Here is a 25,676-nt window from a genome sequence, read left to right on the forward strand (position 1 = left end):
ATTGAGAAGTGTGGAAACAGGGCAAAGCTCTTGCACTTCCTGTATATGCCCCCCCCATAGCTTTGTCATATTCAAAGCCACTTAGAGTAAACTAAGGAAGGATCGCAACATGAAATAGTGAGAGAGGCTTATTTACAATGGATATACAGATAAAAGTCCTAATTAATATGAAAAAGGGCTTTTAGAATCTAATTAACCTCCCAGTTAGTAATTAGCTCTATGACCTTTAGAAATAATTGACAGAGGGGATATTTCCCCACTTCTCTCATTCAGGACCTCCTACTAGGTAACTAATCTAAGGTATACTATAGGACCCACTGCATGATTGAAAGGTTTGATGCAAAAATATGTAATACGTCAATCAAGCAAATGGAAATCATTCAAACATAATGCAGTGGTTATGCACCAGGTCACATGCATATGTTTTATATATGTACCATAAATGATGCCTGCTCTTACTTTTCAGAACACAGGAGCCATAATAAAGGCTTACTTTTCAATACTGCATTATCCCTTATATGGTAGTTTTCCCGCTATCTCATTTCTGCTAAACGATACCACTGGTTATTATCAAAAGTCAAATTTGTGATTTATATCAACAGTCTTATCAAAAGTTTAGATTTCCAATAATTGAGACTTCGGTTAAAAGGAATTTGTTACCACTGCAAAGTATGCAATTCTCTGAAGAGGTGTCCACACTAAACGGACATTGGTTTAATATTTTTTTGTAGAAAATACGGGTTCACTCTCCATAGCCAACAGCAGTTTCTACGAACGTACTTCTCTTTCGCCTCATATATACAAGCATTTATAGCACTAGTGTGGTTCATTTCTGTTAAGATCTGATATACAACCATGCATTCCTGGTTTCAGCTTTGGTAGTGGAAAGTGCCGTCAAGTCACAGTTGACTTATGGTGACCCTGTAGGGTTTTCAAGTCAAGAGACATTCAGAGATGGTTTGCCATTGCCTGCCTCTGCATGGTGGCCCTGGACTTCCTTGGTGATCTGCCATCCTAATACAAACCAGGGCCAACCCTGTTTAGCTTCCAAGATTTGATAAGATTGGGTTTGCCAGGGCCATCCAGGACAGAACATTTCAATGTTAGGAGTAGAAAATGTGTTATACCATAGGTACTTCTAACCTCTGTTAGAAAATTTGCATATAACCAATGCTTCTAATCACCACTGATAATTTATCATTGGTAATGCCAGGAATGGAATTACAACGTTACAGATTTTGCCCTCTGGAACTGTTTTGGCCCCATGTGCAAACCAGAATTTTATACCACAGTTTGTTCATGGTTTGCCATCCTGGTTTGGAGGGCAACAGTAAACCAAACTTTGACAGATTCAGATTAAATGGCAAATTGATATGTATGAACCTGGAAGTAGTTAGATAACTATGCCCATAAGAGGGGAAAGGAAGCATGCAATCACAGATCTCATTCACATAGTACCAAGTCATGGTCTGGTGCTGCATCCATTGACTTATCTCCTCAAAGTTAAAACAATTTTATCTAACCTAAGCTCTGCAAGTCTAAACCAATAACTTTTAAACTGCATTCCAGGTACCAAGCAGTTCCTTGGAAACTTGTCAGATCCCTAATGAGATCAGCAATGATGGACACAACTTTCATTGAAACAGACTATTTGACCATAAGTATCAACATTTTCTAGCTGCTTTGGCTAAGCTGAAGGTGGGGGAACTTTTTGGTCACAGAGGCTTATGGTGAGACCCAAGAATGCTGGCTGGTACCCTGTTTAAACAGACTGAACTCTGGAATATTCCCCAGGATCTCTATAATATATCCTTGTCAAAGCATGCAAGAATTCCTTGGCAAATAAATCAGAGTGGAACAGTTTCTTCAAAAGTTAGAATGCCACTGGTCTAAATAAAAATTGATCTACAGTCTGTAAGATAGCTCCACATGTTTACCATCTCATGTTCTCTTTTTCATGAATAATAAATGTGTACATTCTAAACAAACATACATGAAAGTAAATCTTTTTAAATGCACCAGAATTTACTTCAAAGTACTGTAAGTGTGTACTAAGGCCCACAGCATTTCAAAGTGTTGCAATGTACCTTCCCCTTTTATCCACTAGGCCTGACTAATGGAACTAGTCCAACTTAGTGATCACTGAAAGATAAAACAACCATCATAGCAGCAAATTTATTGGTTACTTATCAAAACTATAGAATCATAGAATCAAAGAGTTGGAAGGTACCTCCGCGGTCATCTAGTCCAACCCCCTGCACAATGCAGGAAATTCACAACTACCTCACCCCCACACACCCCAGTGACCCCCACTCCATGTCCATTAGATGGTAAAAAACCTCCAGGATCCCTGGCCAAACTGGCCTGGAGAAAATTGCTTCCTGACCCCAAAGTCACCATACTGCCATCATAACCGTTAGTGTTTATACTTGAGTTTGTGAAGTGTTCAAATTGTTCTATGTACAACAATATTTACAATGATCCTATAAAGTAAACTAGTAATATTCCTCTAATATGAATTGCAGCTGGGGGCTGAGAGCTGAGGCTGAGAGATACTGAGGTGGAGCCGAGCAAGAGATTGCCTGGCTCATGAGTCACCCTGTTAGCTACTTCCCTGTATCAGCCTTCAACTTGTCACCACATTTGAGTGTTTTCTGTCCATAATATTGCTGTAAGGTGGATAATATAAAAATGTGGCACTGGAATTGTACGTAGGACAAACTATATAAAGTGTTTTGATATTATGGCTACCAGATCTCAAGGTCTGATCTAAATTTCAATGTTTTTCTCATTCATTCCACAGCAGAATTATACCCTTCTAAGCCTACTGACATCAATAGCCTCAAAAGGGTGTAATTCTGCTTTGGAAGGCACTGTTAGCCTCCTTTTCATCATTCAGAATCATAAGGACACATGATTTTGTCCTCAGCTTCAGAACTTTTTCTATAGCTTTCAGGGGTCATTTCGTAAAAAAAGAGGTGCAGGAGCTCATTAGCATAACTCATTAGCATAACTTATTTGCATATGCCACACCCCCTGACATCACCAGAAGTGTGTCAGAAGGCAACACCCACCGCTCAGGCTCCACTGGACTGTTTTGGATTGCTAGCTATCGGGGGGGGACACGTGCAGATCTGTCCTTGCAGAGGAGGGAGAGCTTGTACCTGAATAAAACTTGATCTTAAAGGTGCCACTGGACTGTTTTGGACCGGGGGAGGGCTCTGCAACTTACCTGGCTGCTTCTTGCTCTGACTGAAGGCTGCTGGGAGCAGGGGGTGGGGCTTGTTGCATGTGCCCGCCCCCTGGGCTCTTTACTGCCGGAGCTCCACTCCTGTGCGCTCCTGCAGGAAATGACCCCTGATCGCTTTCATCCTCATGTTCATAAGGCTTTATCCTTAGCCTATCACCAGGCACCCAAATTCTGTTTCTACACTGAGCAATCAGGTGCTGCATTCCACCTCATCAGACTCTACTCTCTGACTTATCAGACACCATTCTTTAGCTTCAAATGATACCACTCCATGAGACATGATATCTAGCAATCCTAACACACCATGTCTCAGGGTTCATTTTGACTAATAAACACTGATGCTTTCTGAGAAAGACTTTAATGACAATGAGAAGTTTGCTGTAGGGTGTGTTTCTAAAAAAAGTGATAACCAAACAGAAACAGAAATGCAAAAGAAAGACAGTGGTGGTATAATGTAAATCTGGATAACATGAGGAGGACCAGGGCATAAATGTAAGGAAAGTTAGGGTGTTAATGGTTGTATTAGGAAATTTAAATGTAAACTGGAGATATACTGAAAACCTGAACAATTTGGGGGGACAGCAGTAAGGCAGAAGAATTCTGACCATTTAGCCTCAAAACTATTTTTGGAGGGAAAAAAATATAAGATCCACCAGTTGGGTGTGGGTGTGTCCACCCAAAAGTATGAAGTGGAAGTTAAAATTAAATGGTGATCTCTAGGAGGCAGGATTCAGGAGACAGACGAGATGGGAGATAAATGAAAGGTTTCAGCAAAGGACAGAACTGTAAGTAGCAATCATGTTATCCACAGAAAGGAGTGGGTTGACGAGTGGGTGAACCATTGTGAGAACAGCAAAGAAGGAAAAGATTGATGGACTGAAGCTAACAAAAAGGGTGAGCAATGGTCTGGTGGTCTGGATGGCAAAGGGAGGCGTGATTTATTGAAGAGAAAGACAGAATGAGAAATTGAGAATGGGAATGCAGAATCAAAAAGACTGATATATGGGTGCAGGGAACGATTTGTACTATTATTTAAGAATGGGAATTGAGGAGGTGGGCATCATTAGGCAACAAAGCATCAGTAAGATGTTAAAATGCTTCAGCTGAGCTAAAGCTTTAATACGTATTAGAAGGACATTCAATGAAAATGGGAGAGGAAAAATATGATAGAATTTTACATAAAAGCTTATCACAGATTCTTTAAAAGGTCCAGCTCAGGTGCGAAGGCTTTGGAGGCCTAAGTTCATATGTAAAACTTCAAAAAAAGCAAGCTGTGCCTGTCTTTCTGCCTCATCTGAAACTCAAGGCAACACTGAAAGATTCCGGTTTCATCCACTGTTAAATGCATAGACTGATTTTTATTATCAATCCCAGTAACATCATCATCATCATAAAGAAGGTCAAAAGGCTAATCTGCAATGAACTTTTTAATTTTATTTGACTAATACCTGAATTAGCTAGGTGCCCCAAGTAATGTTAGAAGAAAAAGCCTGAGGAAGCAATCCTAAACAGGTCTATTCAGAAATAAGTCTCATTTTATTAAATAGGACTTCTAGTGTTCTTAGGATTGCAGCTCAAGGACAGAGTGCTTGTAAAGAAACATAGACAGGAACTCACACAGAACACAAGAAGACTGAAGCACAGACACAGACTCACCCCCCCCACACACACACATTGTTTCCCTAACTGAAATTAACCCCCACATGCACTACTGTGAGACTTGGAACCAGTATGGGCAAAAAAATGACAGAATGTGAGGAATACACTCTGTAGATCAGCACTGTTCTGAAATGTTGTTTGCTTTACAAAGCTGATGGCATGTATCAGGAGAACATAATTTACATTTTGATTAATTTAGTTACCCATAAAATTAATGGACAGCAACCAAGCCTTCCAAACATTATTGTAAGTTTTCTTTCTCTACTGTAGAAAGCTAGCATGTGAAATTCGGCTTCTCAGAGACAGAAAACCCATACAGATAAGTGGCACTGCAATCAGAAGAAGACTTTCGTGGGAATAAGCCCTGCTGAGTAGACATCAGTAGAATTCTGAGTGAACCTCTCTTGAGATGAGGTCTCCTCACTTCAGGGTAGCTGCTCAGCTGTCTGTGTCATCCTGATAAGTGATAAATTTCACCACATGTCAGGAGTAGATGGGTGTTTAAAAAAGATTATTTCATGGGCTCCTACAGTTGTTTACTTTCCAAAAGTAAACTGATTTATAAGTATTATCAAGTTAGTGAATAACTTTTGGTTGATTTGAAAGTAGTAAAAAAGTATGGTATGAAGAAGTAAACATCACATCTTGGGGTGACAGAGTCAGGGAATGCTGTCTTAAAAGAAGATTATTTGAATAGGGGAAGGTTTTCTTCTTAGCATTCAACAGAAAGATTCAAATATTTAAAATACGGCAATTCTTTATTCTGCAATCTGCACCAACACATGTACTCAAGCTACTTTCTGTGTGCAAAGCTGCCTGCCTCTTCAGCTTTTGTTTTCTTGCTTCATTGTACTGCCAACAGTGATGCTAATTATCAAGTAAAACAATATAATTACACTGAAGTTTTTTTTGCCTAATGTAAAGACTCTTCTTCCCCCCCACACCCACGCACTGCAGAACTATTTCCTCTGACCCTGAAACAGCGCTGAATCCGGAGTGACCTTTGCACTCCATACTTCAGTCTGAATATAGAAAATCACATCCTTTCAAATTTGTAAGCTATTTTAACAGCTAGCAAGCCATATGGGAAGAAACAATAAGCACAGCATTTTGTCTCTCTTTTGTGTGATTATTGCTTAACAATTTAAATATTCTGAAATGACTGCCATTGTAACAACAGCTCTTGCTTTCTTGGTAGAAAGAGTTTGAAATCTTTGTTGACACAAATTGTGTACACAACCACACACACAAAATTCCTCATGGCGCACATCATCACAAATCATAGTTCACTATATATTTTGTAAAGACTTTTTTTAGTATGTTTATGAAGGGTTTTTTGTCCTTTACATATTTGTAAATATTCCAGGCCTTCATACATTTGCACTGTTCTTTCTTAGAAACCAAAAGCCCACCATCCTTCAGTCTGAATCATAAAAGGGAATTAAGGCATTCATCATAATTTGTAAGGAATTCGCACAACAAGAAAGCTAACAGAAAAACAGATCTAGCCTTACCACAAAGCAATTTTAGGCCTGGGAGGAGGGCATATGGTTGCTGGAATGATTTGGAAGGACTAATGGTATAATCACACTCATATCTTTGCTTCCAAATCATAATATAATCATAACAGAATGCCTGATACTAGTGAGATGCAAGGAAGGGCAGAGCATCACATGGTGACCCTGACAGAATCTCAATGTACAGCTGGAAAGTTAAAACTTCTTCCACTGGAGAAGGAGTCTTTTAGGGCTGTCAGGTAAGGGTTGCCGCTATAGCAGGAGACCTCCTGGGAACCCTTTCTTTTGCCTGCTGGTGCCTGAAGTGCCAAAGAGAGAAAATCAGGGAGTCGAAATTGGGATATACTGATGTCACTTGAAGAAACTGGAAATGACATCATGTATGCTCCAGGAATTGCAAAAACTCTATTGTTTACCATAGAGTTTTTGTAAAATCCTAGCGCATCCCATAACATCACTTCCAGAAGTATTATTGGTGTGTCAGTCCCCACTCCCTGATTAATCCTGGGGTTTGCTGGCAACCCTTGGTCTCTTAAGTTAAGGAACGGTATCTTGGTAGGGTTACCAATTTAAAGATGGGGCCTCTCAGAATTAAAATAGATCTCCAGACTACAGAGATCAGTTCCCTTTGAAAAAATGGCAGCTGTGGAGGGCAGACTCTGTAGTCTTGTATCTCCACTGAGCTGCCCCCCTTCCCCAAACTCCTCCTCTCCAGGCACTGCCCCTAAAATCTTCAATTATTTCCCAAGCCAGAGTTGGCAAACCTACTTTTGGGAGCCAGAATAAACTGAACTAAGTGGTAGCTGAATTTAGTCCTTTTAGGTGTACTAAATGATTAAACTGATATTGTTAATCAACTAAATGTTTTACACAGTAATTCTATTTTTAAGTAAACTAAAAGTATTTTCTTAAGTCATAAAAGGGATACAGGGGTAACCCAAATAAAGGATGTGGCAAGTTGACACAAATATATGTAAAAGATGCTATTGGGGCATAACAGGCCAGAGGGGCATAATGAATAGATGAGGAAGGATCAGGAGATGGCAGAATACTTTGCTACCATTTTTTCTAATTGCCTAAATAATGACAAGAAATTTTACTAGTGTGTGTGTGGTGGGGAGTGTACAGTTTTATCTTCTGTCAGCCAAGACTTGAAGGAGGGAAAGTGCAGAGTTCTGAGAGACTATATAACTCAGAACCATGCTAAGTCCATTACATATGTGACTGTCAAACCATTTCTTTGTGTTAGTCTTAGTATATTCTCATTGGATTCACTGGTGATATTCTGGAATGGGGGGTTTCAAGACCAGGCTTTTTGAAAGGCTTGGATGAAAGCTCTAAGTCCCTCAAGCCACATGTTGCCCACATACTTCTGGCACCAAGACACTACCAGCAGTGACCACAGAACAGGGGAACGTGGTTAGTACAATCCTTACAGGAAAGGGACATATACAAAATACTAATTGATACTTTGTGTGCGTGGAACTGTTTTGTACACTTCTGGTTTTGCATTAAGACACTGAACTAGGAGTTTAGGAAGCCACCAGGCAGACAGGCACTTTAATTCTGGCTCAGTGAAATCAGCAGCAAAACTCCCTGAGATCCTTACAATCAAATAAGAATCTGCCAAAGAATGTTAAGGTCATCTAAGATAGCTAAGCTACCCTCTCACATCTTCATATGCCATGACAGTCTCTGTTTACAAGCCTTATTTACTGTTACCTGACCCTGTTAAATCACTGTTCTTTTTTCAGGGGGAGGGGTATATTGGGAAAATTATGTTAAACTATTTGCTGCAAGTTAGCATCATACAATGTTTAGTTACCAATCCAAAGATTCAAGAAATTAAGTCTCACAGTAGAGAGTTGATACATATCTCTGATGCACATGCATGTAAATCTATGGGCGTAATCACTAAAATACAAACAGTGTACAGTTTGCTATGTCTAACACAGCATCTAGTGAAGATTACTTGGAACTGCTGATAACCTGTTTTGGAAACATCATGTTTTTTCTGTTACATTTTCAGGTACCACTCCTTGTTGAGTCCCCTTTCAACTGAAATACTGGACACTGTAAGGCAGCGGTCTCCAATATGGTGCCTGCAGATACCTTTCCTGGTGCCTGCCAAGTGTTCGAAAATGGGCAGGGCCATGGGATTTTACTCAGTAGGACTTCTGATTGGCTATTGGAGATATTACTGGCTGTCCAGACTTTTAAAAAGTTGCTTCAGCTTTAGGGGCCTAAAGCACAAGGATCTTCACTGTGTTACTGTGTTACTGTGTTATTGTTTTGAAACGATATGTTCCTTTTGAAAACAGCAAAAGTCCAATAGCACCTTAAACTAACATGAGTCACTGCTCACTTCTTCAGATACTCATCTAAAAGTATCTAAAGAAGTGAGCAGTAACTCATAAAAGCTCAGACCCTGCCACAAATTTTGTTTGTCTTTAAGGTGCTATTGGACTCTTGCTCTTTTCTACTGTTACAGAGAGACTAACATGGCTACCCATCTTGATTTATCTTCATTTTGAAAGGCAGCCTGTTAAACAGAGATTCTGCATGAAATTTTGAAGCGTTACTGTTAGTTATGCACAGTCTAACTCAATGATATTCTGTGGCTGGCTCTGCCTCCTGTGGCAGCCATTTTGCAGTTGTGCTCACTATTCTGTGTCAGAATTCCAGCAGTGCCTGCAATCCGGAAAAGGTTGGGGACCCATGGTACGAGGTGCTGTCATAGGACTATAGAGTAAATATATGACCTCATTCAATAAATTATAAAGCATCTGGGAACACTGTTCTAATGATGGAATCCTAAGCAGTATCACACCCGTCTATCAGTTGAAGGCAGTGAGCTCAGCAGTGTGTAACTCTGTTTAGGACTAAACTGTATAGCACCAAAATATGAGAACGAATATTCAAAAATATGCTAAATAGCTGCTCAAGGTACATGTATGAACCATATATATAACATGTATAAATGAGCCTAGTTTACTTTGATAGCTATATCCTGAGATGATGCTTAATGTGCAACCACTTTGCAGGTGGCAATGAGGATCTGTTTGAACGTGAATAAGTGATTTTAAGCTCCTTTTTTCACCATCTACTAAGATTTGTACTGTTGTGATTATCACTGAGAGAGTCATCTGCATTTGACTGAATGGAATTCTTTAAAAACACTAAATGGATGTTCAGTGAAATCAAACAACCCTCATGTGAGATTTCCCCCCATATATTCAATTATTTGTGAGTAGTGGAGTGCTGTATAGTAATCTGACAAACTTTCTAAAATCATTGACACATAGAGAACAAAGTTGGTTTCAAAGCTGCATATAGACAGATTAAATGAAAAGCTATGGCAAGGGGGAGAGTGCTTACCTCTACAATATCTGAATTCGTTCGGCTCTCATGTGGCTCGTTGTACTCTGTATACTTCAGCAACACCTTGTCCATATCAGTGCTGGCATACTGAAACAGTTTGTTGGTGCTATTGAAGATGATTAGAGCAATCTCACAGTCACACAGCACACTCAGCTCATAAGCCTTCTTCATTAACCCAAATTTCCTCTTTGTAAATGTCACCTAAAAAGAAAAAGAAGAGAGAAACAGATCTTTCAGTTTTCACTAAATGTTACTCTGAAGTTGCTTTAAACTCTGGGCTTCCAAAAGTTTTTTTTTTTTTTTTTTTTGGGGGGGGAACTAACAAACCTAAATATCATTCCAGCACAGAGGACTGAGGAAAGAAATATGTACACCCCCTTAAGGCTCCATTTGGACAATCAAAAGTGGACAGAAAGGCAGGAAGCATTTTCATTAATCTGGGCTGTGTGTTTCCAGTCTTATATCAGTCCAAAATATTTGCACTAAATCCTTCTCTACGATAAGGCAGTTCAAGAAGCTTGCTGGCCACACCTAATGTCTTTCAGCATTGTGTGTTCTTGCTTTCCACAGCTGCAGCCATAGCAATATTTTCTGGTTTAATGCATTCCCTTTAGTATGGGGGGGGGGAACTCTCACACATCATTTTGTAATGCCTGCAGAACTGCCTTGCCACTAAAGTGACCTCTTCATTAGAAACACAATCTATTTTAACTCTGCAAAACAGACCAATATATGAAGAATAACATTTTAATTTCATTTCACTTCCCATTGTCAAAGGTCATCAGGGTATTAATTAAGAAGAAGCTAATATAAGCACCAACAAACCAGGCATACATTTTCACTTGCATGTTGATACATACAAAATTAAATAAAAACTGAATAAAACTAGTATTTATCTTTCTTCCACCCTTGCCCTTTAGCTCTTTCCTCCTCTTTCTCTTGGACACTAAGCTAATGAAAATCTGCAGATTAGTTAGGAGAGTGTACCAGTAAAACTATATGAACTTGATAAAATGTCAGCTTTCTGCAATTTCAGAAAGATCCTCTTAATAACTGTTTAGAAATAGCACTAGGAAAGGAATTCAGTTCATGTCCTTTTAATAAATATAGGGACCATTTCTCACTTTACATGATGTATGGATACCCAATGCCTCACAAACATGTGCCTCACAGCAGTGGAAAATGTCACATGCAGATGTAAAATAACCACTTTATTTCAGGGAATACACAGATGTGGTGCTCAGGAAAGGAGAGTGACAACCAATGTTCCCTCTAAGCTGTGGATTCTTGTGAGAAAAAAATCTACTTTGTGAGCTGCTGGCATTAAAGTTGTGAGTGAGTGATTTGGCTACTGCATTAATTAGTTTGCTCTGGAGCCATCCTTCCTGAGCTAAGACAAGAATGTGTGAGCCGGAGGCTAAAAAACTGTGAGCTAGCTCACACTAAATCAGCTTAGAGGGAACACTGGTGACAAGAGCAGTTCTTTGTGCATGAGACATTTGAAAGTCTAATATACAACTTTAGCATTTACAACACTTGCCTTAGTACAAAAATTAAACCTGCACATCGTCATTAGATTTCTATTTGCCTGGCTCAAAATTACTCTCTCCCACTCCTCTAAAAAAAAAAAAAAAAGAAAGAAAGAAGAAGATATCTCGACGAAAATAAGCCTAGCTATCCTATCACCATGATATCTGTCTCCTCCGTCCATTTTTCCTGTTAATAATAACAGTTTCATAAAACACTTAGTAGCAAAATCAAACCTCCAAGTATTATAACTTGAAAACCCTAACTATGATGCAAGGCTGCTTAATCAGACCTTAGTTACTATCAGTTCTTTAATACTATAAGTAAAAGTACCTCTGCATAATGATCACTCGCAGGCACCACTGTATGTGGATCAGAAAGCTGCTGTTTTATCTTCTTACATGCCTAATGCAGTCTAAGCTAACTGCAACCCCTGCACCTACCATGAAATCTCAGCTGGTCATGCCATGGAAAACGTGACTCTAAATCTGACTAATCCCACCAGCTAGTCTTTTTCAAAAATCAAATCAGATAAAAATAAGTGGCTAAAAACCATCATTCTGCACATCTACTTTACACAATTAACAACAAATGGTCTTACACAATGCTATATCAATTTCTGTTTCCATTACCAATTCTTTTAACCAAAAGAACACATTACAAAAATGGCCAGTTTATATATTCCAAATGTTGGGCAGCACTATCAGGTATCAAGGGAAAGAAGAATTTCTGAATTCAAGACAATTTACGTTCACTGATCAAAATAATTCATTTTAACCCAACCCATAGCTGGCAACCCTATTTATTGTGGGTAAGAATCCTCATGCCATCCATAAACATTGACAAAGGAATCCCCCACCTTTCTAACATTATTTTACAATAAGTACAAAAAAGTGGCTTAAATGGTTCACTAATCTGTGTTAATATGCATTCCCCAAAAAATACTCTCCCCAAACTGACCAAAACTCATAAAGTTTAGTTGGCTTTTCCCATTCGACATGATTAAATATATACACAGGGGGGAAGAAATCCAACCCATCACCACATTATTTCATGCCCTTTCACAATTATCTCTACTTTGGAGGAAACGGCAACACATTTCTCAAGGAGCCTGAGTACTTCTGTGATTTTTTAAAAAAGAAAATGTTAAACAGACCAGGACATGGATTGAGTAGGATGCACGAACCCCACATACTGTGCTGCATCTAAAGCTATTTTCAATCAGACTCGTAGACCACAGTGCTGGAGGAGGAGTGTCCGTATATAGTATGGTTTCTGTTGCAGAGAAACCTCAGAATTCAGCATGTTACAGCTTCTCACCATCAAAGTACACTTTGGGACAGAAATATCTCTAAGGCTGCTGTTTGTGTTTACAGTTAGGTGCTCCTGAACATTTAGGGAGACCACATAAATGTGTTATCCAGTACATACTTATTTTTATAAGACTTATAACAGTCTATGGCATATGATATCTTTTCATCATAAGGAAAATTTTAAAAAACCACAGATTAACTAAAGGTTTTATTATTTTTCTTTTTAAAATGTAACTTTAATTGCTCAGAATTTGATTCATTAGCATTCCCTCCAAATGTATGATATAATGATGGTGCCATTGTTCACCAAGAGATAAAACTGTTTTTAAGTATCACTGTTTCCAAAATGAAAGGAAAATTTCACTATTCTTTTAAAATATGCCATTCATTTACAGATTAAACCTTCAGGCTTCTTTGCATTTAAAACAATATCATCATAAATCATTAATATCTCATACTATTACAATCATTTGACATAAAAAGATTCTATTCTCTTAGTAACTGGCGAGTTGAAGAACTTCAGAAGCTATTAAGAACAGCTTGAAAGGTATTTAAGAATGAATTTTCTTTTTGCATTATTGATATATTAAAACAAAAGTATGTTAAACTTTTTAATGCATACTAGTAATATAAATAAACAATATTTGGTTTTAATACTGCATTATTGGTCTTCAGCCTGCCTTATTGGCTGCTCAGCTAATTAAAATTAACTGATAAGCATTGATCACAGTGGCAGACATGATATCTAGTTTGGCTAAAGTTTGCTGAGTAGGAAAGAATACAGTATTATTTATTTTGTCTATTATTATTTATAAATTATTTAAACTTGCCGTCTCTTTGTCTCGAAGCAAGTCATCTTGATTACTGACTATGTCATTCTTTCCTTAAGAAAGAAGCTTTTAACTGGTTGATCTAATTTGTACACATAAAAATACTATTGTACCCTATAGGCTTTGCTGGATTTTCTGCAAGATTTATTCACAGAACTTAGAAAATCAGAGACTACATGCAAATGGGACAGTGACCCAAATAAGGGCAGATTTCAGTGTATGTTGTGGTGGATCATGGAACTCCCATAAATGAACCTATCTGACAGGGCTCTACTGGGCATTAAAGTAGTCTCTGATGACGCATATATTACAGATACAGGCTATCAAATTATCTGTTTCTGAACTGGACCATGGAGGATATGGAGCAAGGGACACACTGGAAGGATTTCTCAACAAACCTGAAGAACATCCCAGGGTTGCAGAAAAAACTGAAATATAAACTAAGTAAAAAGGGGATTAAAATCCCCCCAACTAACAGAAACAACGCTTGTAGCTTTAAGAAAAGAATGCTCACAAAATACTCAGTGGCTGTTGGTTGCCAGGTCCTCCCTAGCCACCTACAGGGGATGTGGAGGGTAGGATTGCCAGATCCAAGTAGGGAAAATCCTGGAGAGTTGGGGATGAAACCTGGGGAGGACTTAGTGGGGTACAACGCCACAGGGTCAACCCTCCAACGCATCAATTTTCTCCAGAAGAACTGATCTCTATTGTCTGGAGATGAGCTGTAATTCCAGGCGATCCACAGGTCCCACCTAGAGGCTGGCAACCCTAGGACAGACCTAGTGGACAATCACTAGCTCCACAAGTTGGCTTGGCCTGGCAGCAGCCATCAAATAACTCAGCCCATCCTGATCCAGTGCTGGCAACTGTGCAGCATGTCCAGATTTTCCTGGGGAGAGACTGTCAGGGGTAGGGAAGGAGGAAATGCTGGTGACTAGGAAGAAGAGAAGGAAGCAGGAAAAGGGAGCCAGTTGTGGTGCTTTCAGGAAAGAGAAAGAAGAAATTGTGTGGGAGGGAGGAATTCGATCCACTCCACAAGTCTGCTTGTCCCCATTTGTTTATTTATACTATTTGTATTGGTGACTGCCTCTGTCACTGCCACAGAAAGAGAGAAAAAGATAGCTGAATCCTATGAACTACTTGCAAGAGCAGATCTTTCCTTGACTTACCAAGCCCATAAGACCCATAAAAGGCTGGAAGTTGAGGGACACTTGTGAACAAAATTGAAGAAGATCAGCTAGCACATATTCATTAACTTTTTATTGGTATTTTGTAGGGTAAACTGTACAAACATCGCAGAGTTTAGAGAAGTAACAATTGAAACAGTCAAACATTACATAGTCAAATACAGGGGAAATTGGTAAAACACTTGGTAAACTGTATAATATGTGAGATATTACTCATGAGAGAAAATTACTATTAAATGATTAAAATATAGTTCTAAAGAACATTCAGCAGCTTTCTCTAAAGTTAAAGAGAGACAAAGTTAAAATATAGTAATAAATGGTGCAACACAACCAGGTTGTATAGGTATTAACTAGGTAGCGAGAGTGTGGGGGAGTGTGAAAGAAGATATATTTGTTTGTGGGGTTGGATGTCGTTAGCAGTTATGTATTCAAACAACAGGAATAATTTCTGAGAGAAATTAGACTGTCTGGGGTAAAGCTAGTACATGTGACCTTTTTAGTGTGTGGCATGTACACACCAGTGGAATTGCAACATTTGTCTATGTCAACTCTTTCCTATCAGCAAATAATCAAAAGCATATTTTTACAGGAAGATTGTGAGCTACATGGACAACCCCACAATTGCTACATACCTCTTTTTGCCTTGCTCAGTTGCAGACATGAAGCAAATACATTTCCCTATCACTGTGACATCATGGAAGAAGCTACAAATAGTCTTCCACAAAAAATGTTCCAGACTATTTTCTGCTCCTCTTTTCAGCCACCCACTGTTGCACAACAATTTGGGCCTGATGCACTGCCTACTTCTCCACCTGCAATGCACTAGAATATTCTATTGTCTCTTTGTGGTCATTATTCATGTCTTCTAAAACTATATTTCCTGTGCTCCATAAATATTGGCCACCTGTGAAGAACATAAGTGCTGCCAGATAAATTATCCCATTGGACATATAAGAATATAAGGGGTATCTGTCCAGACTGGTATCAAGTTGATTAAAGACATTGCTTCCCAGCTTTTGAGGTAGTAGGCAAAATAAGCCATAACATCACAGGCAGATTGTTTAAGATAGGTGAAAAGGAACACTTAGCTGTTCTACAAATTAGTCTCATGGCAAAAGACTTTAGTTTATTGATTTTCATGGAATCAGTTTTGACATGGACACATAGGATTGTATGGAGACTATCCTTACCATCAAAGGATGCTTCTAGGGTAATCTAGTACAGGAGTCAAAACTTTCCATGTCATCAGGAGGAATAATAGAGCGACAAGATGTTGTACACATGGTGAGGAGAGATACTACACGGAAATCTCTAGGTAGAAGAATCCAGTAATCCGGAAGCTGCAGCTAGTGCAGAATGCCGCAGCCAGGCTTGTGATGGGTGTCCCTAAATGGGAGCACATCCAGCCTGTGCTGAAGGCACTGCACTCACTGCCAATAGCATACAGAACTTGCTTCAAGGTGCTGGTATTGACCTTTAAAGCCCTATATGGCCAGGGTCTGACATACTTGTGGGACCGCCTTTCCCCATATATACCCCAGAGAGCACTACAGTCAGGAACACAACACCGACTGACTGTTCCAGGCCCTAAGGACGCCAGGCTTACTGCCTCCAGGGCCAGGGCCTTTTCAGTGGCGGCTCCATACTGGTGAAATGAGCTCCCGGAAGAGATCAGGGCCCTGTGGGACCTTTTGCAGTTCCGCAGGGCCTGCAAGATGGAGCTCTTCCACCAGGCTTTCAATTAGGAGCCGCCACACCAACAAGATCTATGGTTATGGGTCGGGACGGGTCTGGAGAGCATATTACATCATCACTCTATGCTGAAGATCACTAAACTGGAAAGAACTGTTAGTATGCCATCTCATTTAGTCAAAGATGATACCATCACTAGCACTTAAATTATTGGAATGTTCTAATGTTTTAATGTTTAATGCTTACTGTTAATGTTTATATTTAAATGTTTTAATCTTTGTATATGGTTTTACGGTACTGGGTACCAACTAATGTTAGCCGCCCTGAGCCCGGGGAGGGCAGGGTATAAATTGAAATAATAAATAAATAAATAAAAATAACCTGTAGACTAGTCCTCATACATAAAATATATTACTAGGCAGCTACTGAGTACATCAAGCACCACCAAGAATTAACCTAATTCCACAAGACTGGATTGCAAATTTAGCCTACTATATCACCCAGATATTGAGAGACAGGAAACATAACTAAAGAGAACTAAAGAGTGACACTCACACAGCAGTGGAGCACCTATGCCCTTGGATGGATAGTCTTAATAAATAAATGTGTGCACATGTGTTTGGGTGTGTAGTTCTGATTGATTTGACAGAAGTGCTCACAAGATCCTTCTTGAAGAAGGCTTCCATGAGATTCAGTGACTTAAAAATAATTATTGTCCAGTCCACCTTTCTAGTTGAGACTCAAGGTTTGGTGGTCTTGGAGGAGACACATTATCTAGACCACATTCAGGGCAGGGGTTGGGACAGAAAAAGCCGTAGTAATCCTGACTGATGATCTTCACTGGGAGAGTGACAGGGGAGTTGTATATCTGTTGATAGTCCTGGACCTTTCAGTGGCTTCTGACAACATTGACTATGCTATCCTTCTAAACAGACTGGATGGATCGGGAGTAGTATGATGATCAATGGAGAATCTGTTCGAAGACTGTGGAGTCAGCTGGTTTGGGGTGTTATCTTGAGGGTATTGTTATATGCTACAATTGGAGGTAAAGGTCTACATTGTGGTGTTTATTTGATTAAAATATTTATACCCCTCCCTTTCCTCTTAGCTCAAGACAGCTTACAGGTAATAATTAAGACATTTCAAATTAAAAATAGCTAAAACAAGAAAAATGCCACATCTCCCCAAAGATTTAGCTGATACGTCAGCTAACAACATTCCTCAAAAATTTGATTTGGCCACAGTGATCCATGTTCTGATCACATACAGGTTATATTACTGTAATGTTTTCTTCATGGGGATGCCTTGGATAACTGTCCAGAAACTTTAAATAGGCCAATATGAGGTGGCCAGGCTATTGTCAGGGCTGGGCACATGGGTTGTATCATGCTTGTTATGAAATCTTCTCTTGCTGACCATTTGTTTCTGGGCACAATTTAAAGTGCTGGTTCTTACCTTTAAGGCTGTGAAAGCTCAGGGAGCATCTACATGAGACGACTAGACATGGCATTTTTAGTTGAGGCACTTTGCTCTTCCCCTTGAAGTTTGCCTGACACCTTTTAGGTACCAAGCAGAAACATTTATTTTTTACCCAAGCTTTTAGCTAAGGAGTTGTTATCTTTTCAGCTATTTATGGACTAATTTTGGCTTGAGGACAGTTTTATAGATATTTTTAGAGTATTCAATGGCTGTCTTAATGCCCATGGCATGTTCGGCGTTAAGAACATAAGAGATGCCAATGTTGGATCAGGCCAAAGGCCCATCCAGTCCAACACTCTGTATCACACAGTGGCCAGAAATACCAGGTGCCATCAGGAGGTCCACCAGTGGGGCCAGGACATTAGAAGCCCTCCCACTGTTGACCCCCCCCCCAAGCACCAAGATGTCAGAGCATCACTTGCCCCAGAGTCCCTATCTATACCTTGTGGCTAATAGCCACTGATGGACCTCTGCTCCATATGCTTATCTAATTCCCTTTTGAATCCGTCCATGCTTGTAGCCGCCACCACTTCCTGTGGCAGTGAATTCCAAGTGTTAATCACTCTTTGGGTCTCCTTCTGCTCTATGCACATAGTATACACAATTTCTAACTTCTAATTTCTAATTTCTAACTTCTGTACAATGTTGATATGTCCAATATGTTTCACTGTTCATTCAAAGACAAGGATATGTATCATATGTATCCCATACCTGAACCAATCCTTAAGTCTCTGTAATGTGAATCTGTAATGTGAATCTGGTAGGATCCAAAGGATCATAGTGCAGGTCTGGGCACCATACAAGACTTCATGTATAGTCAACTATTTCAAATCTCAAACACCATTAAATATTCACTTAAAATGCAGTTTATATAATTAATCTTTTTTGATTGAAAACAGAAGCCCAACGTCAAAACAATGTTCTTTCTTTTGCTAACTACTCGCACTGTGAAGATTTTGTTTGAGGGAGGATTTCAGTAGGTTTGTTCCATATATTAAAGAAACATATGACAATCTGTACATTAAAAAAATAAATACACTAATTCTGTTTGCTTTGACCAACTTCAAGTAGAAGTTTTTAAAAAATTAGGAATGACTGGATACTAACTTATTAAATTTTTAAGACTTTCACAAGATTGTAAAACACTGGACTGGATCCTCAATAAATAGATCATTCAGATGGCCCTTTGAACCTATGGCAACTACACAGGTTCAGGAAACGTTTAGTTGTGATGCCACGACTTACACTGATAATGTGAAATCTAGGGTTGCCAGGTCTGGGTTGGAAAATACCTGGAGACTTTGGGGGTGGATCCAGGAGAGGGTGGAGTTTGGGGAGGGGAGGGGCCTCCATATGGTACAATGTCATAGAGTCCACCCCTCAAAGCAGCCATTTTCTCCAGGGGAGCTGATCTCTGTCAGCTGGAGATCAGTTGTAAAAGCGGGAGATCTCCAGGCCCCACCTGGAGGCTGGCAACCTTAGTGAAACCCCTCCCTCCATTTCTTCTATGCACTGAACTGACCATGGATCAATCTCTGTTGAGCAGTGCAACCACAGAAGTGCGATCATCACCCCCTTTTTTGTTCTTTTCTTTATGCATACACTGCAGCACTACAGTACTATAACAGTTATATTAAAATTTGAAATGGAAATAGATAAGTGACAATAGATCATCGCACCACTACAGTCTTATAGCAACTGCCTTTAAAAAAAAAAAAAAAAGAACAATTGATGTGGCAGGGAAAGATGTTAGAAAACTGCATCTATAAAGTGCTGGTGTGGACAGGACCTTCGTAAGGAGAAAAATCCTTATCAGGTGGCATGCTAAAATGCTTGGGCTGTGTTCTATTGGTATAGAAAGGTGACCCTATTTGTATAGAAATAGAAACTAGAGACCCAGTAGCATTTTGAGTTGTTGCAAATTATATTTACCCATTCTGCAGGAAGGTCTTTTCACATATAATGGGACCTTGTAGAACAAGGTAAAATTGACTTCTTCTACCCAGAAGCCATCCCAACAATTTGTGGTAGCAAAAAAGGAACAGCATTTGACCATTGTTTATGTTTATCTAAAATTTTAACTGAAATACTGTGCCACTCCTATCTGTAAATGGCTCAATATAGGAGCAAAAATTACTGGCGAAAGGTAAAAACCACAAATTTACCAGCTGCGTCATCCACTCTTGTGATGATAGGGATGATACAGGGTGTTGTTTTCTTCCTTCCTCCCCCCTTTCAACTATTCTTGCCTCCTTCTGAAAGTTTTTAATACACTAACAGAATAATTTGGACCACTTCATAATAACAAGGTTTATGTCCACCAAGGGTGTGTGTGTGTGTGTGGGGGAGTCCATGTGACCTTTTCACTCTCACCATTTCAAACTCTTCTTTATTTCTCTTGCTACGATGATACGATCTTTTATTCCAGAAACTATTATACCACATCATTTGTAGAGTGATTATGTAAGAAATACATTTTAATATATTTAAATAAAGCTTCTTTACATTAAAGACATTTTGATAAAGGTTGCCAAAGACTTTAAAAGCCTGAATGGCAGGTTTAATAATACCATTTGTAACATTACTCGAATCATGTTGGATTTTATGGATGAGCAATGGAAGAAGTTCAAGAAGCAGATCTCTTCCCTCCCCCCATTACCAAGAATCAGAAGACCCCTGAGAACAGACTGGGATGCAGTTCAGGTGGCCCAAACAAGGAATTCTCCCTCCACCTGACCCATGCAAGACTTGCTCTGATTATGGAAGAGCCTCTGCCAAAGCAGAGGAAATGGGTTTTTCCAGTTTCCCCTTCAATACATTTCTAATTTTTCCAAGCTAGAAATGCTTTTTCTAAAAAATTTCATTCTACTTCTGCATGTCTTTGTTAGATAGTACACAAATAAGAGCACCATTATCTGTACATAATCCTGTTATAATCTAACAAATTCAGTATCTACAGATGCTTTTTTTTTAACTTAGCTCACATGTCTTTTAACAAAGGCTCTCTTGGCTCCAACTTTATGATCACATTCAGCAGCAGTGGTCATCTACAGCATTACTGAAGGATTCTCCCTAAACAAATACTCCTTTGTGTAATGACTAGGCAGCCCCGTTACATGAAAGGGCCTTTAAAAAGAGCAGCCAGGGACACTTCATCAGCCTGCTGCCATGTTCTTGTAATCCTTCAGCATAACTCACGGGGACAAGACAGTACTGAGTCTGCAAAAAGAACCATTGTCCTTGACACAAGCATGCCAATCCACAACTTGCTAACACAGAGCTGTAAGAAAGATGCTGTGTAAAGTGGTGGCTGTAGTGAATAATAGATCCCCCTCAGCCAAATGACAAGTAAGTTAAATTGAAATATTAAGATTTACACTGATTTACTATCACTGACCTCAATGGAACTGAATGGCCTTAAACCTGAACAAACCAATTTAACTGCACTGTAGACTGGACTTAGGGATGCCAGCCTCCAGGTGGGACCTGGGGATCCCCCAGAATTACAGCTCATCTCCAGACTATAGAGACCAGTTCACTTGGAGAAAATAGATGCTTTAGTGAGTGGACTCTATGGCATTGTATCCCATTGAGGTCCCTTTCATCCCCAGGCTCCTTCCCCAAATCTCCTGGAGTTTCTGAACCCGGATCTAGCACCTCTACCCCTTCATCCCCTGCTGGTGTCCAAGGAAGACCTGGCAACCCTAACTGGACAGCATATAGCACAGCCCTTCACTCCTCTCTATCTACTATACTGTTTTTGTTAGAATAGTAGCAAGCAGACTAATAATACAGCAGAGAGTTAACCAAGCTGTTCAAACTATATCCTTCCCCTCAAAAAAATTAATGTCCTAAAATTTCCAATACAGGCTTCCTGATCTTTGCTATGACATTTGCCTTCAAGAGTAACAGGAGGAAGGATAACTGAAAGATATGTTAATAGGTGTTCTGAAAAATCACTAATTAAAAGTTTCAGTGGCATTTAGGATCTCACATATTCTAAGAGTTTGTTCTCTCTGCGCGTTTACTAGTAGCTGAGCTTGAACCAGAACAGCAGCTGCATTTCACTGGACTGCACTGCATGACAGGAGTACTGAGGGGCTGGGTCTCCCATATAATTTCACTTCACATCTTTGCACTGAAACTTGCAACATAACAACACATGCTGGTAATTGGTACAATTTTACATGCATGAATAGTTAGTTATATGATCAAGACGGATACTGGACCGAATATGATTTTAGTCTTGTGCTGTGTTAAAGAGTAAACATACCTTAAATGATATGTCAGAGAACTCTATAATATGAAGTTCAAAGAAAAACACGTTTCTTACAACAAAATGCATCCTGCCTCATGTTAACACAATACTGCAAATTACTTTGTATGATGCACAATGACATACAGTAAGGCTACCAGATTAGTCATGGTTTACTTGGGATATTTTGACAAATACAAATAAATGTTTGGGGTAAAAACATGTTTACTATTTAAACACAGCTAAAATGTTCACAAGGTAAAGGTCAGAGAATATTTCATTCCCTACTGAGCAAATGGTCAGGAAGCACATTTGTCTCCATTTCCTGTCAAAACAGGAAGAATGCAACTTCTTCCTCTACACAATGACTTTAGTTCTGCTTCCCGCCTCCAGCTCTTACTCCCTAAGGACCTTCCAAACCAATCCTTAGAAGACAGAATGACTTGCTTTTGCATGCATTTGCTCCACTTAATGTTCTCTGATATGGCCTGCTTATTTCTTTTTTTATTCTTCACAAAGAAAAAATAAAAGCCATGCAATCCAAATAATTATTTAGATTTAGTTCATTCCAAATTGCGCTCCAAGACATTTAGTGAAATGTACATCTCAGACTCTAACTTGTGGGGACCCTACTGTTCATAATCAATTTAACACCTCCATTCTAATGGTTTTTCAGCTCAAGAAATTGCATATGAAGGACACTTGAAAACAAACTGAAACAACTAACACTATGATTCTGGACAGTAAAATGTAAGAATCTCTCTTCTGTCTAAGCATAGTTTTCCTGGCTCTGTGCACTTAAGGGAGCTTCCTTTAAGTGCAGGGAGCCGGCGAGAAAGAGCCCCGCGCACCGTGCGCAAGGCCTCCTGGCTCCGTGCACTTAAAGGGAGATCCCTTTAAGTGCAGGGAGCCGGCGGGAAAGGGCCGCACCACCCCCCTCGTGGCCCACCCCACATCAAGTCCCAGCCATCCCCCCTGCCTTACCTTACCTTACTTCTTGCTCCAGTGGCCCAACTGAGAACTGCTCAGTTGGGCCACCAGAGGGCTGTTGGGAGGAGGGGGCGTGGCCAAACAGGAATGCAGCCGGAACACTGTTCCAGTGTGTTCCGGCTCAAAAATAGCACTGCATATATAACAAAACTAGTTCTGAGGGTGCTTGGGGGGGGCAACAGTGGAAGGGCTTCTAGTTTCCTGGCCCCACTTGTGGACCTCCTGATAGCACCTGGTATTTTTGGCCACTGTGTGAAAGAGCGTTGAAAGAGGGTTGGACTGGATGGGCCATTGGCCTGATCCAAGATTGGCATCTCTTATGTTCTTAAAAGTCTCAATGTCCTTCTTTTCAAATGATGTCACCTCGGGCCCCATCTCAGAAACGGCATTCTTTCCTGCATGGGAGAAAAGGGGATTGCCTCACCCCACAAAAATAGCAGTTGACATTCACAGATTTTGTGAATTCTTGTATTTAAAGCAATATTTTGTGTGGGGGGGGTGTTGTAATCTGCTGCCTAATCAATTGGAAGCATCTTGTCAACTGATTAACTGATTAATGTTGCATCCTTAATATGGGCCCTGATATCATTCAGTGATATTATATTGCCCACAAAGATATGGACATAGATTGCAAGTCTTTATTTCTGCCCAGAGAAGAAACAGGAACACAGAAGGCAAAAGCTCCAGCTGTCCTGCAGCCACTGCAGTATGGAGGGCTGGGGCAGCTAACAAAAGAATATGATAGGAGAAGGTAGAAAGCAAGCATAGATGGATATGGGTGGTGAAAAAGTAAGAGGAGGAGGGAGGCATCAAGGAGACGGGATGAAAGGAGCCATCACTACTTATTTCACGCTATGTATAATACAAAATCTTTATTTCCCTCTGCGTGATCAACGCGACATCTGCCAACAGAACAGGCATACAAGGACAAGTGGCGCTCATAAGGGACAGGTGTTGACCACGAATAATGATTACATGAGCCATCTGGAGAATATGAACCTTGTTCTGCCTGCTGACTCTCCCCTGTATTTTATTTATTTAAAACATGAATATGCCATCTCTCCAAAAATCTGCTCAAGTAGGGTCGCCAACTCTGGGATGGGAGATTCCTGGAGATTTGGGGGTGCAGCATGGGAAGAGCCGGATTTGGGGAGGGAAGGGACCTCATCAGGGTATAATGCCATTGAGCCCACCCTCCAGAACTGTAATTTTCTCTGAGAAACTAATCTCTATACTCTGGATCAGTTATTATGCTGCGAGGTCTCCAGGCCCCACCTGCAGGTTGGCAACCCTATGCTCAAGGTGGAGATCTGCTTGAAGCATGTATGCCCTAGCACCTACATTAATGGAAAACAGGAGATAGCAATTTTAGGGGGAAATGTGAAGATCAATAAAAGGTTCCTTTTCTACCAGAGTTACAGCAACAACTAATTAAATTTGCTTCTAGAACTTCCTTTGTGTCCTTCTAAAAAGGTTCCCTTGCTTGAAAGCCAGTCGAATCCAACTCTAGGGTTGCGGTGGTCATCTCTGTTTCAAAGCCGAAGAGCCAGCGCTGTCCGAAGACATTTCCGTGGTCATGTGGCCGGCATGACTAAACACCAAGGCGCACGGAACACTGTTACTTCCTTCTAGTCCACTGTAAATTTTGGAGTGGAGTTAAGTATGAATAGTCACAATTCTGGCCTACATTAAGGAAAGATATTCTTACAGATACCACATAGGGTTACACAATATTGGGAATCTAAATTCTTTGTTCCAGCCTTCAACACATTACAACTATAACAAATTTGTGTTACCTTAAGTCACACATTTGTTCAAAAGCCATGGTCTATGCAGTTGCCTTCATTACTGGCATAATATCAAAACTACTTCTGAAGAACTACTAAAACTGCATAAGGTATTTTTAACACTACTAATTTTTTTCAGAATGTCACAGTATGATTTTAGGGTAGTTTAAATATATCTGAAGTCTTGAGAATTTCAGTTTCTATTTAAAAAACTAGTTACATAATTCTAATGTTCATACGTTAGAATAAGAAAAGGCTTTGTGTAAACATGACAGCAGTATGAGCCTGATTCTCTAAGACAGGAAAATAGTCATATTTTAATTTTGTGATTTTTAAATCAGCTTAATATATTGGCATTTCTTGGTTACACAGAGTGATAAAGAAAGGAATAGTTGGCATCACCTTTGTGATAGGATATTACTATTTTGCATGCTCTAGGACTAGATTGTGAGGCCAGAACGATTTCTTTTATAGGCCTGGAAATACTTCCAAAGTTGTTCTACAGAAATCACTCTAGTCAGATTGCTGGAATACAATTAGTGCCCAGGACAGACACAACACATAGTTAATTGCATTTATGTTTCATCTGATGGGGAGAATTAAACCATGCTTAAGCATCCCACTGCAATGAACAGGATTCAACAGTGCTTAACACTCTCCTATGATAAGGGACATCAGTCTTGTGCCTGTGAGCTTTTGAGCTTGTTCAAAATGGAACAGAATGTAGCACTGAAATTGGTACCTGTATTAATTGGATTTGCACCATCTGTGGTACAAGAAAAGGTTTGGATGCTTTGATTTAATTAATA

General features: G+C 39.7%; 1 protein-coding gene across 9 annotated transcripts in view; it reads right to left on the reverse strand.

The window, feature by feature from the left end:
- MEF2C (myocyte enhancer factor 2C) overlaps positions 1-25,676 on the reverse strand; it is a 242,606-nt gene that overhangs the window by 105,960 nt on the left and 110,970 nt on the right. For all 9 annotated transcript variants that reach the window (XM_015418724.1, XM_015418725.1, XM_015418718.1 and 6 more), the window contains one exon: positions 9,805-10,008. In XM_015418724.1, the coding sequence (XP_015274210.1) occupies positions 9,805-10,008 (204 nt within the window). The remainder of the gene's footprint in view (positions 1-9,804; positions 10,009-25,676) is intronic.

Source organism: Gekko japonicus, unplaced genomic scaffold (genome assembly GCF_001447785.1).
Source record: "Gekko japonicus isolate JY-2015 unplaced genomic scaffold, Gekko_japonicus_V1.1 scaffold788, whole genome shotgun sequence".
Classification (NCBI taxonomy): Eukaryota; Metazoa; Chordata; class Lepidosauria; order Squamata; family Gekkonidae; genus Gekko; species Gekko japonicus.